Here is a 17,617-nt window from a genome sequence, read left to right on the forward strand (position 1 = left end):
TCTTACTGCTTTTGTGGATGTTGAAGAACAGGTTACAAAAATAAAAGGGAAAAATACCTGAAGAGAAAAACAAACATGAAAATTAATTTGATGTCTTGTGGTCTAAAAAAAAAGAAATCGGGTTTTGAAAAGGGCATTTTGACAGTGACACACCCTCATCCCCATCCCATCCTTCCAGGGCTTTGTTGTTCTGCTTGAGAAAGCAGCACACATTCATGCTTTAGCTCCAAATCCAATCATTAGTGAAGTCACATGTGAGCTCAGAAGAACAGGACTCGGTCTTACCCAAATCTTTTTTAACTTACATGAATCTGTGATTCCATGGTAACATTTAAATGGGACAATTTTACCTGATACAATTTTTAATTTGTATTTTGGGGCATTTTTTTGTCTTTGATATATGTACCCCTAAGTATTTTGTGCTTGATACCTGGAATCTTATATTAAGCATATTTGCAAGAGGCTTGTTATTTTGGGCTACTAATCTTCTTTTCTTTCTTACTTCACCAATATCACATTTTAGTGGTTAGAGACAGCATGGCTAATGCATATCTGTAAAGAGGTACAGCAAGATTTATTTGAGAATCACAGTGAGAGACATCTCTCGGCTCAAAGCTGGTGACTGTTCAGTGAGGCTAAAAATTTGGAGGCAGCCAGATACCGACGTTTGGTTGCATGACTTTTGCATGCAACTGGCTGCTGGCTGCAGAAGTTAGTGAACAATAAGAACATTAAGCTGACAGGTCACAGATGTTATGCTGGACTGCTGTTCCTATGTACTGATAAAAAGATACACTAAAGAAAAATTGCTGTTGAAGCATATTTAATTATACAGTAATTTGTAATACAGGAAAGGTGTCAGTTTTGAACATATATATACAAACTGTAAATGAAGTGATCAGTCATTTTAAGGAGGGACAAGCTGCACTAAATCCAGTTTTAGTTGTATAAAATTTTTAAAAACTTTTCATAATTTAGAATTATTTATACAGACTTTTACTTAAAGATGAACATACAATGGGTAGAATTTCTTCCTCATACCAGTTTGAAAATGGACTCACATTTTACATGCTTCCTTTTTTATTCAGTGGGAAACCTCCAAAGCTTGTTCATTTGTTACTTGGTTTATTTGTTAATTTATTTGTTAAATTAGCCACTTCATGACTAATTTTGTGTTAGTCCAGCTATCTGAAGCCATAACTCAAGGAGCAGAAGTGCAGAGAAAAGACTTCTTTGTACAAACTCAGTAACACTTTACATACTGAGTCACATTTTCTTTTACAGGAAGTTTTCTCAAAATAAGAAATAGTTTTAAAAAAATTAATAATGACAAATATTGATATTAATCGTCCTAAGGATACCAATAAGAAAGGATTAGGACTGATAGTAATACAGTGGAAGATAAATAATAAAATAACTGGCACTCTAAAAAGCTTCTGTAATCCATAAGTAGCCCAGACAGCGTTAGAGAGAATTACATGCTATATCAAGTCTGGTAGAGGTAGTGGTAAAGGCCACTGGCACTGTACATGAGATATTAGTCAATTTTTATAACTATCTAACACAACTAGAAACATCTTGAAACTATATTTCTTTATAATATAATGAAGTACCATGAATATATTATTCCCTTTGGTTTATGAATCGGAGATCACTGACTGCAGTACTTTTACCTAAAATGCTACCCTACCATTGCTGTACAGCAGTTGATAGGGGAAAAAATAAAAAACCTCATTAAAAGGATATATATGTGGATTGCGTGCACTTGCACAGAACTTACTACTTTATTTGGAGATCTGCATGCATGCACAGCTGAATGATGTTCCTCGAAGGAGTAGCCAATAAATATTTTCCTTAAACTACATTTTAGCATCTTATACAGATTTATAACTGTAATTTTTTCCTAACAGAGGACTTTCTAGTCAATACAAAAGTAGTTACACAGAAAAATACTTAAGGCATGTAAGGCCATAACAGAACTTAGAAGCTGAAGTTTGTCTTATTAAGCCAGTAATATATGCTAAACAGGCACAAAGTGGTTACAAGAAGTTACATGATCAAGACATTTTTAAAGTGTGTCATAGAAATTATTGCCTCAGAAATGTGTAATAAGTTACAATTAAAAAGGGTCAAAATACAGGATAAAATAATGTTTCCATGTCAACTGAATAAAAATAATTTATTTACAGATCATGAGGAAAAACATAAAAGACCTCTCCTGTTCAAATAAATAAATGTATTAAGGGAACACTTTCACTAACTAAAAAAATAAATTTGTGTGATTAAATGAACAGTTCTTATGTACTAAACAAAACTATAAAAACATTCAAAGGACAATAGTGCAATCATGTCATAAAGCTGATGTTTGCCGTTTCACCTTTTAGGCTGAAGACAGGGTAACCTTTTAAAGTAAAACAACAGGAAAAAATTATGCATTCATTATTTCCACCTATAAATACATGCTTAAATTTCTAGATTTAAATATTTTTCCAAGTTCTTTTGCTTTAACATACATTCAACACAGTATTATGTTAACATTCAAAATATGATGGAGCTAACCATCACAGGATTTCTAAAATGAGTTCCAACTGAGCAATAGCTATATCCCCATTTAATAGTGCTTTTTCAGTCCTGTAGACATTGATCATAAATTTACTCCAAGGTAAAACTTTGTTAACAGCTAACAACCTTCAACCCTGAATCTTATTTAGAAAACAACACTGTTTCAAATTAAAGTTGCTTTACATGACACAAAAAATTTACAGAACTTAATAAATTGATTCAGGCTACATAATTTGACTAAACAACATAAGATAAATTTTGGTTATTAAAATAAATGAAAAACAAAAGTACTGAAAACATCAGTGGCCTGCAGAGAGGGAAAAACTGTTGTGAAGGCAAGTCCCCGAACTTATATCATTCAACCAGCCTCTCTACAAACATGGATATTCTCATGGCACCCTCTGTATGATAAAATATTAGATATGAAAGCAATTACCACACATGCACACAGGTTGCTAATTCTGGGATGTGGGTCCCAGAGACACTTTGTAAGAGATACTCCTGATGTCGTGACACTGGTAGAGAGAAGGCCAAGGCAGAGCTACAGATACTGCAAATTAAGTCACCAAGATTATAGTCAAATTCTTCTACATAATGGGGAAAACTATTATAAATTTGTACTCATTTGGGGAACTGAAGTTGGACATGAAGAGAAATGTTTATCCAGAAAAGGAGGAAAAGCATGAGAACATGTTGCCCAGGATGGTGGTAGTACCTCTGTCCTGGGGCATTTTCACAGGCTGGCTACCCAAATCCACAGATAACAATTCTAGGGCTAGCCAAAGTCCATCTCTGCTCTGGTCCTTGGAAGGTTGGACAAAACCACTTCCAGAAATCCTTCCTGCAAATCACTTTATGTGATTTTCTGTATCCAGCCAAAACACTCTGCTCATGCAGGTGTGTCAAGAATGTTTAATTAAACATTGCAACTCATTTACTGGAGGCCAAGACCACAGAGCTGGTCAAACACAGTAGCTCAGGACACACACATAGAACACTGATCCCCAGTCCAGGCTCTCCAATGAATGAGAGAGATTTTTGGAACACAAGTAACAACTTACAGTCTTGATCTTATCACAAGAAAATGCAGATGCCTACATGTTGAAGGCTCACACTGCACAAACCAAGCACTGTATCATCTTCCTCTCTTCTCCCTACTGCAAACAATTCCCAAATTAATTTTACTTCCATTTCTTTCATATGGACAAAGGGAAGGGTTCACACAAAGAACACAGAAGAGTTCATCAAAGCAGTCAGTTAAATTTGGCTAGTCTCCTCAAAGAACCTAACTGAAGCTGTATTTTTTTTAATAATATATGGTTTACAGCAAACAATATGTATGTGCTTAGGCATGTTCCTGATACACTTGAGTGTCCTGCATTCTCTGCCACATACTTCAGATAAGTCTCAGAACTACAGTGAGGCATCCTGTACTGCTGTGTGAGAAGATGCTACAATCCTGAAATCTCTTGCATGGAATCAGGTAGCAAGTGAAGATTCTGCTAGTACTTCAAAAAACCCCCACCAAACATGTTTTGTCTTCTAGGGCTGAACTGTTACACAGGGAAATGATGATTATTCTGGCATTAGATTTCTCTCTCTCGGTAAAAAAATTTCTGATAATTACCCAAGCTGCTGTGATTACAGATTTGAAAGGATGCCTAAAAATAATTCTTTTCCTAGTTGAAACCTTTTTATTATTTGTAAATTATGAACCATCCTGTTTCTCACATCCCCACATTTTATACAAGAGCTAAAACAGTACAGGCCATACAGTGTTGACATACAGTGGTGATAAAATGCAGCAAACAGCTGCTAGTCACACGGTTTTTCCATCAGTTGATAAAACTATTCAGGTTTGATTTACTGAACTAGGCTTTGGCCAGGAGATGTTTTATTAATGGAAACAGAGGATACAACAGTTTTCTGGCTCTGAAAAGGTCCCATCCTATTTTGATCAAAATCAGTGAAAGAAAAACTGGATTTTGACCACTAACTGTATAAATGCCCATAATTTTTTACTACATTATGGAACTCTTGCAAACTATTTTAAGCAAAATTCAGTGTTTAGAGATGCTGACACCTAAAGCTACCAGCCACTGGTAAGTTTTTCAGAAATTTTCTAAAATCAGTCGAAGGAACTCTCACTAAAGTGATTGCTGTTCATTCCAGGGTTCTCTTTTACTGAACAATTTATACAAATGCTTGTGCATGTGCAGCAATTCTTTCACCTGCTGATTTAAAACTTATAAAAAATGCATTAAAATATTTATTAAATCAGACTCCTATGTACTATTACAATCCTTCAATTACTGACTGAATAGAAGATATTTGAAAAAGCAAAGGAAAAATTACAACTTGTATCACTCTGTAGTAACAATAATGCTCTAGCTTAAACAGGCAGATAAGATACTGGACCATAACTTATTTCAGCAATCCTACATATCACAGGTGTTACATTCTCTCTGGAATTCTGAATTGTAATAGTCCAGACAAATGTTTCTTTCACCTCTTAGCTGTGCAGGATCAGTTATAAAGTCTATTTTTCACTTAGTCAAACCCCAAAACTCAAAATTAAATACATTCCAACCAGCCAACTTTTGAGGAACTACAAGAGAACACCATGCACCTGCCACTGTCTTCTCCTAACAAAGACCATTCTGGTTCCCCTAAACTTAGGGATTACTTGGACTTAGGCAACCCTTAATGGTTTGGAGTTTTCTTAAGAAATGTTTAATCAACATTTAATACCCTTAAGGCTGTCAAAAACTAGATATGCAGACATGATCAAAAAGAAATTAAATTAACTGAACCTGTAATTTTTTCTTTATCTGTGAGTGATATTGGATATTACTACATTCTGTATATAAGACATACGAATGCCATAAAGAAACCTGCAGGTAGAGCCAATAATATATATTACAATATATATTATGCAGTGTATGCAGTGACCACTGTAGCATTGATTCTGAGCTCATTGCAATGAATTATTACTTTTAAAAAGTGAAAAAAGAGTCTATGGGGTGTAGCAATTTCACACATTTGAATGAGTAGAAAGTAGTCTTGATTTTTAACATTATGTGTCGCTTCTAAATATACAAATGTATAAATCCATAATAAAAAGGAAACACTACTGAAATATTTTGGTTTGGTTGTTGGCTTGGGGTTTTTTTAAATACACAAGTTATTTAGTTAAGGAAAATTATCTGTCATTTAAACATTACAACAGTTTTTCGTGAGTGCGGACTTTTTGATAGGTGTCCCAGCCAGACTGGTTACTGATCTTGTATCATCTTGATTATCACTTCGTTTTCGCACCTCGCTGTAGTAAAACAAAAATAAAAAATTGCGCTCCATTAACACATTTCTATTTATGTTCACTCTTCTATTTTTTTGCACTATATGTTGCAGAGTACATCACCATCTATTTTATGGCTAATTCAATGTAAATTAGCACAGAATCAACATGTCTCACAAGTTTCCAATCTGGTAATCATATAGACTTTTCTATGCAATTCATAGTGAAAAAAATATGATTTTTTAAAATATCTAATAACTCCCCCATGTTCTGATTTCTCTTCAGTTTTCTTTTGAGAAGTTTTTCTTACTTGCTTCTGTATTTTACCATAAAAAGAGTATGTTCATAGCTCTAAGTACAAAACCAAATAACTTCAGTTTCAAGTACAAATTACTTTCATAGAAAAAATGCATGTTGTTGGATGTTTTTTATAAATGCACTTAAAAGCTGTGCACATATGATTGATTATGGGTTACAGGCCACTTTATTGGAACCATAACTACTTCTTTCTTACAGGCCTTTCAAAATTATACTTTAACCAAAAATGGTTTGAAAAGGTAGTAGAATTGTAATATTTGGCTCACATACTATCATAGAAATACTAGGGTGCTAAATGTACATGAACAGAATTTCTATCTATCTGTAAATAATTTAGAGAAGGGGACAGCAAAGAAAATATATGCAATTAGAATGGTCAATAATAAAACTGAATACATATTTATATATGTAAAAGAATAAAAAATAATTACACATAGAATTATTAAATTTCAAAATAAATTATGAAAGTGTCAAGAAAACTAATCCATGTACAATTAAAATTACAATTCACTCAGCAAACAGGTCTTAAAACTGCTGGCTCTGTAACTGAGTCCTGGTTTAAATATTAATTATTGAGAAAGTTTTGTAACATTTTCAAGCAAAAACGTTACGTCATTAAACTGAGAATACATCCCATCTTTCATTCATCTATAATGATTTAACAGAGTATTCTTTTCAAATTTTTTTAACATTGGTACAATTTTAAAACTACATGTCTATCTTTCTATGTGCATTCACATACAATGTCCTTTTTATAAAATATACTTGGATGTGTTTAGGTGAAAATAGAAACATAGTTACTTACCGAGCAAGATGAAGAACTGCTTCTACAATATTAGATCCATCTTTAGCACTTGTTTCACAGAACAGTGCATTGTAAGTCTGTGAGTGAAAATAAAACGTTAAGCTAACTGATCCAAGATGGTTCCCATGTGAATGGGTACATTTAATTACAAATTGTTTCCTGAATAACACAAAGAATGATACTACATTTAAATGAACAGGATTTCTTCTAGTGCTCTCTCTGTTCAACACATTCTCCTTAGTACTGTGAAATAAAACAGTAATTGTTTTTTAATTATTTCTGGTTTATAATGAGTATATACTGAATTAATAAACTGAATAAAAGCCATATTATAAGCTTAATGCTCAAACTCAATCTTCTTGTCCACAAGACTGCAAAATAGTAAGAAAGTGGCCAGGACAGGTTACTTAATCTGACTTGCTAGCTACTGTAACTACAGCATCTGGTTATTGTTGGTTAACAAAAAAACCGTATCATTCCATAAGTAACAGACATGGTATGCATCCCAGTATAATCAATCACTTGTGCAAGCACTTAGCCACTCAAGACCCTTAAGACTCCTCCTATTATTCTACAAAATACAAGATTTGTGCATTGCTTTCACCCATTTAAATACATACAAAAGAAACTTGTTCACATTTCTATTTATAGCAAAGAATTCTTTTTTTCTTTCTCCACATGTGGCAGGAATATAAGAAAGTCTCTTGAAGATGAAAATATCCACACAAAATCTGGACAGACACAAATCCGTCAATAGCGTGCCTCATATTTGAACTGGCAACTTCTATTCAGCAGCAGAAAATCTCAGTCTTCCGTCCATCTACCTTTCTACGAGAAAGACTGACAAGTCTTTCAGAGCCAATAATGAACTTCAGCTCAGTAGACACCGATTTAACCCAGCACTGTGATTTAACCCAGCAAATATTATCAAAACATTATATTTAATGCAAAGTATCCATGAATCCTCATCACTTGACTTGGACAAATGAGCGTAAAATAACCTTTGTTTACTAGTTTATCACATGGTTTTCAGATTAAAATTCCTATGACAAGTTTATTCTAATGCGATATGCTTGGACCTTACCATAGCCAGCTTTTCTCCATAGTTTATAGGCACACACTTTTGCCCTTGTTCTGTGACATCTTGACGGAGATCTGCCTTATTTCCCACCATCATAATTGGAATATTCTCGTGAGTTGCATCCTGTAAGGAGAATTTTATTTCCTTATTGCTAGAACACTCAGAATACAAAGAAATGGCAAACATCATCATATCATATCAATTTCCTTTCCACAAAGTCTTGCATACTAGTAGGAAAAAACTGACAAATTATGAAAGCTATGCTGAGAACTTTCTATAAACCACTCAAAATGTAAGCAGTCAGCTTAACTATCAGCCTGCAAAGATGCGTTTCCATTCCCATAAGCCTTACTGCATCTGAATGCTGTATGACAAAATTACTAAGGGAAAAGTAACCAACTCCTATACCATGACTAAAAGAAAATGCTTTCACAGAAGATGAGATAAGTATTTTGCTTGCCACTTTCCCTCCTATTAAGCATCCCCAGCACAAGAGAAAAAAACCCCTTGCACTAAATGCAAATTCATATTCAAATAAAAAAAACAGGAAGTACAAGTAGAAAGAAATACTGAAAAATTCCCTTAAACTACAGGTAATTTACAGAATCTAATATATTGGTTTATAATGCAAAGACTCCAAGGACAAGAAGATATCTGAAATGTGCTGCCACATTCATTCTAAAAGGAAGTGAATGGGCAGAGTGTCATTGCACAACATCCTTTAACACAAAAAGATGTATCAGATTGAATCCTATCTGAGTATGTCAGTTAGATACATTTAGGACTTCCACGTAGCTTTCATTTCTGTGACAGCCTCCATTCTGGATAATTATAATTCACATCCAATATAATTTTATAAATAAAATAACTAATAATGCAGTGAAAGATAGCTTCTAACATATGTAAGGGTCTTACCTCAATCATATCCACCCATTCTCTCACATTAATAAAGCTTTTTTCACATGTTACATCGTACAGTAGTAAGACACCATCTGCTCTTCTGAAGTATGATTTAGCAATACTTCGAAATCTTTCAGAAAAAAAAGGAAAGTTTTGCATAAGGCCACATTATCAAATAATAGTTCAGTTTAATATCTCTAAGATATTAGGTCTTTTCCAACCTTAATGGTTCTATGATTCTACAATCCACCCACACATAACTTCCTAAATTGATTGCTCCCTTTACTTCCTTTGAAAAAGACAGAAATCCAGTAAATTATTTCATGATCATGATTATGTGAGGATTTCATGATCAATTACAGCCATCTTTGTCATGAACTTTATACAATCTACTCAACCAAGTATAGTAACTAGGTATTTACAATGGATATTAAAATAATCTTCACAAATTTATTACATGAGAAGAAGACTGATTGGATCCCTACCTACATACAGCCAACACAAATGAACATATTGAACTGACTTCCATGGCAGTAGATTAACTTCTTAATAAGCCCTAAAAGCTGTCAGTAAAGTAATGGCTCTCAAGTAAAGATGTCATAGGATTTTCAGGAAACTTTACAAAATATTTTGAAGAATCATGGATGTAAATTCAGCAATATACACAGATATTTTTGGCAAAATTAGAAAATCTTTGGAAAGAAGTTTTTATATACTAAATACAATGCAAAGCGTTCCATGACTTTCAAGGAAAGAACAAGAGATGGGGAGGAGGGGAAGGGAATCTCTGAGAAAAAGCCTGCTTAAAAATACAGGTATATAAGAACAAAGAAAGCTAAAGACTAAAAACAGAAGAAACCATATGCATCTACTCCATCATTTAGTATTGCCAAGGAGGGACATATGGATTTAGTTAATTAATCCTGTGGTGAACCTCAACTATTTCTTCTGATACCTCAAGCATTGTCAAAGTTAACACAAACATTCCACCTGTCTTGAGGTCTCAGCAGAGAAAAATTGCATCTGTTTACAGATACTTACATATCGACCATACAATTAATGGTTTTCTTTTCAGCTAGATCAAAAAAGGCAAATTACTTTTACAAACAAAAGAATTCAAATAAAGTAAGTGCAGAGGATCACTAACCTCTCCTGCCCAGCCGTGTCCCACAGCTGTAACACTGTAGGTTCTCCATCAACAATTAGTCTTTTCATTTGAAAATCCACACCTGAAAAGAATCATATATGTAGTCTAAAATAACCCATCAATAATCTTAAAGAAACCACAAAAATTAAAAGGTAGGGGCTATATACAACAGTTTATCCAAAACTCATCTTTTTTAATAGGTTATGAGATTTCAGTCAGTCATGCACATACTTCTGAACTGCAATAACCCCCGAATGTATTTGCCTTTTCACAGAAGAACTGATACAAATTGCACTCTGAAAAACAAGCAAGATCTCTCGCTGCTTTATTTCACTAAACAGTTTTATCAAAGAAGTGAAAATGTTGTATAAAAAATTTTATTTCAAATACCAAGGAAGAAAAAGATAAATTAGAACAAAAATCCTGACAAGAGGCAACAAAACAAACATATAAGTATGATTTAATTAGAAGACAAAATTCACTCTTTGGAATCCTTAAGTTTGTTAGCTGACAAGTATGCTAATATACAGAAGAAAACAGTCAGAAATCCTTCTAGCTGTATTTAAACCAAAGTTTAAATAACACTTTGAAGAAATTGCAACAAAAACGTAGGAAAGACGTCAAAGGATAGCATGAAATACTAAGGAAAGAGAAAAGTGTTGAGAAAACAAGAAAGCAATGAAAAATGCAGAAAAGCTCATACACACACTGGAAGTTCCTTACACTGACATTCCTCCTCTGGTGCTTTGTGCTGTTCAGAAAGAGGCTTCATAAAGAAGAACTAAATTAGACCAGTATCCTACTTTCCACTAGAAACTATTACTACTAAGCTTCAGTACTCAATTAAGTCTCACAGCCTGCATGAGAAACTGTGTGTGTACATCCCTAGCAAGCAATCACAAAGGCAAGCTTTTCATCCTCTTTGCTGCAAAACAACAACGAAATTTATTTCAGTATTTTAAGAAGAACACCAACTATACCCAGAGTTGCACTGGTATTGCCTTGAAATTCATTCTTGCAAAGTCTCATAAGAAAACTGGATTTTCCCACTGCTGCATCTCCAGCAAGAACAATCTTGTAAGCCTTCTCTGTACTGGGGTATTTTGGAGTGCATTCAGTTGCATCTGACTGAAAATAAAAAGAACCCCTCTGTAAAAACTCATACAAAAACCCACCCCTCTGCATCATTCTTTTCCATTTTTCCCCTGAAGACCTGGTTACCTGAGGGGTGAGAGCAGATATGTGTCTCCTTGTTGAAGCAACTGAGCTGCTTCGACTAACTGGTCGTGAGGGCTTCCAGTCTAAAACTGCAGAGCTGTTAGCAGGACTGTATGCTTCTTCATCTCTGATCTCTGGAACCTGAAAGTATGAGTTAGTTCTCCGGTGAGAAAAGCATGTTTTTCTGGAAAGGCACAGCTAAGACTGATTAAAATGTTTTAACACTTTGGATTAAACAGAGATAAATGACCAGATACAGCTGTTCAATTCTAATCAAAATACTGTGATAATTCTGTTCTCTTTTATTTCTGCTGTTTAGTATAATCTACATTTTGTCTTTTAACATTTCTATTGTTCGGCATCCATTCTTTCAGTACTCTAACAGAGCAAACTAATTTCTATATGAAAATTTCTGTTTATAACATAGTCACAATAAACAATTGGGACAATACTTTATTTCAAAGCTTATTTTGCAAACATTAAGAATTTCCCCAAAGACATTACTCTCCATGCTATTACTAACTCAAGCTAAATTAAGTAGAGCATAGCCATAATCAACATTATTCACAGCAAAGTCTCCACAGAGATTAATGTCTACAAAACACACAGCACAGAGTTTACCTTAAAAAAACCCTATAGTATACTGTGCTTGACATTATTTTTACTATGTAGTCCTCAGAAACTCTGTCAATGTTACTAACAATAAAACAGACACAGGAACACCTTCTTAGATATTTTTTTAATTCTCCAAGACTTTAGCCTGTAAGCCAATGTGTGAACTAACAGTATTTTATCTCATATGTGCTTTTTTCTCCACTGCTACAGCACAGTAAGATGAAGTGAATAGAAACCTATTTTATTTCTCGCTGCTTTTTTATCACTAGAAAATGAGCTCCTTTCTGCATACAGTTTAACAACCTTCAAAAATCACACAAACTTCAAAAATTACGTTATTACCTCAAAAACATACAAAAAACGTAAATTCAAAAAGAGAACTTCTTATACATTCTAAAAAAAAATGTTCACTAATTAATTTAAATATGCATGCCCCAAATATTTACTTTTAACTGGCCTGTGGGCAAAGATCCATTTTATTTTAAAAACAGGAAGCTAATTTTATCTCCAATCAAAGACTTCTCTCAGAGAAGAAGTAAATCTGGCACTTACATCTGTATCAGAAGCATCACCACCAAAGCCTTCTTGCATACATTGTGACCTTTGAAAAATCCTTTGATGTCTATATTCCACTTCTGAATCATACTCATTTGAATCTCTCAGGGTAGACAAACCACTGTCAAAACAGCTCTCAGGTAAGCTGTCAACTTCACAGTTTATCCTTTGCATTGGATCACAAAGGGCTAAAGAATCATAATCTTCATCGAGGCAAGACGAATGAGATGACCTAATAGGAAAATATTGGAGGGGGAAAAATAAATTATTCCACATAATAAATCCCAATAATAAATATTTGCTCTTCCCAACAAAATCTGAGCCTTTCTGGAACAGCCAATTCTTAAAAATGCTAATGTTAAGTTTAAGACATATGTCAATCCCTATCTTGCCTTTATAAAGAATTCCTTTCTCAATCATATGTCTTGGGATGCTCAGATCAAATTATTTAATATGTGTTACTGATGATGACTTTCCAAGTCTCAGTAATTATGACTATCTGTTAATTTTAGAAAGCCTATCTAAAAAAACATTCAGAAAGCGATGTACTATGAAGACATGAGAAAAAGAAAAATACATATGATGTTTTAGCGAATTTTAGCCAACTCTAAGACAAAAAACAACCTTGACATACTGTATCTCATTTAAATTAATGCATTTGTTCACAGAGGCATGCAGTAAGAAACAGCAATAAATATAGAAGATGGAGTAACCAAGTTCAGGAGATCAGTAATGGTGGAAGAAGTCACTGAATTATTTTCTTACAGTTTGACAAACCATGCAAAACCTAAACTTTTACATAGAATTCCTCTCTTTTCCCTAAACCTTCCTTTAAAAGTCTTTTTTTCATTTTGGATACTGTAATATATAAAAATATTTTAAGGAATGCTGCAATGACAGTATGGGTTACAGGAAAAAAAAAAGGGTTTTATTTATGCAAATAAAACCACAGAAAAAGGAAGGTTAATAGAATGAATCCTAAAAAAATAGTCTTATAAAAAAGGTTACAGTGGCTACAATCATTATCATGCCTCTTCAGCAAGACAGGGACAGGCATCAATGAAAGTGAGGCAGTAAAGGTCTCCAAGTCATAGCACAGAAGAGAGGGTCTGGCTTAGCCCTGTTGGGATTGGATGTGATGCACTGACCTGCTAAACCACACAAGGTCAGCATCAATCCTTGTAATAACAGCTTGCTCCCAGAGGGGCTCCCCTGTGATGGCACAACACAGGAGAGCACACTGGGGAAAATCACCAAATTATCAAGCTGTTACTGAGTCGAATTCTTCCCTGCACCTGGCCAAATGGGGGTGATAGTGGCATCACTGTCCTGTGCAGTAACATTCAGAACCATACAATTGACATTCCTTCAGGATAATGAATAATCACAAGAATGCATGTGATCTTTGCTGTAAGATATCAAAGCATACATGGTCTTTGTATTCATGCACACCTACTAGCCTATATCAAATCACTGAATTACTGAGGAAGAGTGCGTGCTATAACAAAGTTAAGCTCTCCAGGCATTCTCTGAAATAAAGCTCTTAAGTAGGCAATTCCCAACTGCACTGAACTATGAATTCAATGCTGGGAATTTCATATATGCTTAAAGCAAGTTAGACCAAGATGAACCTTGGTCTAATGTGCTTTAAGCATAGAAAATGTATGAAAAAAATCATACATTTTAGAACAGATTGCTTAAAACATGTTAGAATACAAACCAATACCTCTTAATGCTGATCTGATGTCAGGAGACAAGGTACTGAAAACAAACAGGTTTTGGGACATTCACATCTCTTTTTGTCTTTTGATACTATCAAGTCAAACATGTTAAGACTAAGCTATATTCCTACCACATAAACTTTCTTCTAAAGTGGCTTGTATTTCTCACTTTTGTGGAAATACAAGGATTGCACCATGTGGCATGTACTAATAAATATTCATAAAGAAGAACTAAGCTTCCAGAGAGGTTTTTTTTACTCTCTCAGAAAATTACTGAATGTAATATGCAACTTAGAGTGGATGCCTCTAAAAATTTGCAGAGGGTCCAATATTAGGGAATTGGTTTATATCCACTCAGAAATAGGAAAATTATTTCAACAACTAAAACTTTACAGCCAGCAAACACATCTCACATGGAGACAACAGAATAAGGACACTACTGAATGAATGGGGATATTACAAGTTTGAAGTGAAGTCTATTTATTTTCTATCCAAGATATTTTTCTTTCTGGCAAACTACTAAGACCTCTATTAGAGATCTCTCTATGGTTTGGAATACCACTGAAAGAAAAAAAATACAAAATAATGGATCAATTTAATAAGGACACACATTTTTGCTGATGGATCTGTTTAAAAAAACAAGTGTGAAAGCATAACATAACTGACAGCACTCAGGGTTGCCTCCAGTACCCACTGTCTTCAGTGAGTCTCTGAAATGATGAGGAAGTTCTGATCAATGATCTGTACCTATTAAGTACAAAAATAAATACCTCTGACAATCTAATTGCATCTAGATAACTTACAGTTTTTGTACTCTTATCTCATTAATATCCAAGTGCATCCACTACCCCTGCATGTCAGTGTGAGATGAGGTGATTTGAAGATCAGGCCCACATTTGTACTAATTATTATATGGGAAAAAAGGCACACAAGCTGAACATAAAACCAAAAATGTTTTATTTCACAAGTACTGAGAAAGGCTAACAAATGTCCTCAGAAGAGTTTTATAGTTTCTTGAAGACAAAAAGACTGAGACTCAAACTAGAATCAAAAAGGGCCAAGACCAGACAAGAGGCTGTCTGACCACTTCATAAGTTTATGGCTTCTACTGAAGAGGGGTATCCTGAGCTTTCTGAAGTAATTGAGAAGATTCCAATTAACTTTAGTATATTTTGGATCATATGCTTGGATCATTACTTCTATATCAGACAGAACTACTGTCTGTTACTTAACACTAATCTGGTCTTCTAAGACAAGACATTCTCAAATTAACAAAAGCAAGCCTGGCTTACCTGTCATATCGTGGGTTTAAAGGAGAATGTTCACCATTAAATTTAGGACTGCTTCTAGAAATGGTACTTCCTGGTGAGGTATTTGCTAACCGCTGAAACAGATACATATTAAATGCATTATAACTTTGATGAACACAGAGGATTATATCTAGATTTGTTGGGAAAAAAGTGTGCATCATCACAATTACAGATTGGAAGTATTTAATATATGTTTCTTTATATTTTATATATATATATATTTAGCTACTTACAATTAGTTAAACCTCATACTTCATATATGATTGAGGGTCAGAAGGCTTATTACCTATAGCATTTAGGTTTCACCACTGCCCTTATACTGAACACACTAGACATATTCAACCACAAAAGAACAGAATTTCCAAGAGGTTGATTTCATTGATTACCTCAAGACTCTGAAATGCTAAGCCTTGAAAAGTGATATTTAGACCATGGCATGCTGACTACTGAAAAAAAGGGGAACTGTCACTAGCTGAGCTAGTTTCAGGAGAGCTACCTCCTGGTTCTTGAGAGAGATAGTGAAGGAAAGGTCTCAACTAATAGCATGTGACAAAAGTATTAGCATGTGCCTCCACGCATTTATTCACTGGAAACAGCTTCTTCTGCCTTCTATGTAATATGCTCATTTATATTTCCAGGCATGACAGTAGGAAATGGTATCCATTGCTGCATGTGTAGCTAATCTCTGGTAGCTCATATCAACAAAAAGCACTCATGTTCACTGGTATGGAATACTGCAAACAGGCAGGGCCCTGAACCCTATTTTCCTCTTTCCTGTCCAGTATTGTCTTTATGGGCCCATCCTTCTAAAAAAGCTATCAGCTTTCCTCATGATGCCCAGTCATTAGTTTTTAGAGTTTTAACAAGTTTCACAGGATTGCAAAATGACAATGTAGAGGAGGCTTTTTTCTTACTTTCAAGCCTTCCTTTCTCTAGTTTGGAGGATGTCAGGTGACATTTGCTACAAGAGACTCTAATGCAGTTCTGTGAGCCCCAAAGGGTCTGACTAAGGTCTCTATCAGTAGTCCATGCTATTCATTTTCCCAGTGACTTGCCTGGACAAAAGTTTGAGTTAGGTTAAGACCTTGCTATTAAAAAAGGGCAGTTTTCTGAGAAAGTGTGTTGTCAATGGTAGGACACTCCCTTACACAACACAAATACATTCCCTTTAGCGCAAGAGAAACTGCTGATTTATTCACCTCATTAAATATCACAGATTATTAAAAAAACAGTCATCTTTCAAAGCACCTGGAAAGCAGCTATGCTCTAACAAAATTTCCATTATTAAAGAAGATGTAAGTAAAATCTAACAAAACTACACAGGAGTATTCATTGAAAATACCTCCATTTTCTCAGTACCCACTGAGATACCAGTTTAAATGCACTGCGTTGATTCTTTACACCTTCTATGACAATGTAACAAAAGCATCAATACATACCAATGATCTGTTGTACTTGCTGAAACTGTTTTCAAGTGCACTTCTTAAACCATCGTTGCTATCATGTAATTTTCTATTAGCAGATCTAACAAGGAAACACAGTTTAATTTGCAGAACTCAAGAAAACATGAAAAACTATGTAACTCCTCAAAAAGAAAAAAAATTCAAAATACTTCTAAAAAACCCCTTTTTCCTTTAGCTAAACACTAAAGAGTAACACGAAACTAGCAACACATTGACAGGTATTCAAACAAATTATCAGAAACAATCACTGTGAATTTCAGGCTTCAGTGGCAGCCCAGGAAGTCCATTTTCACTTGTACAGCATGGTCTCTGGTCAGCTGAGTGGAAAAAAGGTACTGTAGGAATGGTGACCAAAAAAAAACCACAACACACGCAATGAAACAACTAGTCCAGCCATTTTTGTACAAAATTACTACCCTTTAAATATTGCTGAGGTGATTCTGAAGACAAATATAATTAATCTGCTTAAAATAAAGAATTTGTTTAGGATAAGGATAAATAAAGATATAAAAAAATGTATTCATTGTGACCCTTCTTGTGCACCTATTATATAATACTGCACACTCTTAGTACTTTCCAGACAACAAGACAGGGAGTTACTGGACAAACAAAGCCAATAGAAAA

General features: G+C 34.4%; 1 protein-coding gene across 1 annotated transcript in view; it reads right to left on the reverse strand.

The window, feature by feature from the left end:
* Positions 1-400: 400 nt before the first annotated feature.
* RASEF (RAS and EF-hand domain containing) overlaps positions 401-17,617 on the reverse strand; it is a 31,576-nt gene continuing 14,359 nt past the window's right edge. The window contains exons 8-17 of the mRNA XM_064404239.1: positions 16,970-17,054; positions 15,513-15,604; positions 12,497-12,731; positions 11,333-11,470; positions 11,092-11,239; positions 10,112-10,193; positions 8,980-9,094; positions 8,068-8,187; positions 6,984-7,060; positions 401-5,884 (exon numbers count right to left, since the gene is read on the reverse strand). Coding sequence (XP_064260309.1) covers positions 5,776-5,884; positions 6,984-7,060; positions 8,068-8,187; positions 8,980-9,094; positions 10,112-10,193; positions 11,092-11,239; positions 11,333-11,470; positions 12,497-12,731; positions 15,513-15,604; positions 16,970-17,054 — 1,201 coding nt within the window. The 3' untranslated portion in view covers positions 401-5,775. The remainder of the gene's footprint in view (positions 5,885-6,983; positions 7,061-8,067; positions 8,188-8,979; positions 9,095-10,111; positions 10,194-11,091; positions 11,240-11,332; positions 11,471-12,496; positions 12,732-15,512; positions 15,605-16,969; positions 17,055-17,617) is intronic.

The sequence above is a fragment of the Passer domesticus genome, chromosome Z (genome assembly GCF_036417665.1).
Source record: "Passer domesticus isolate bPasDom1 chromosome Z, bPasDom1.hap1, whole genome shotgun sequence".
NCBI classification, from domain to species: domain Eukaryota; kingdom Metazoa; phylum Chordata; class Aves; order Passeriformes; family Passeridae; genus Passer; species Passer domesticus.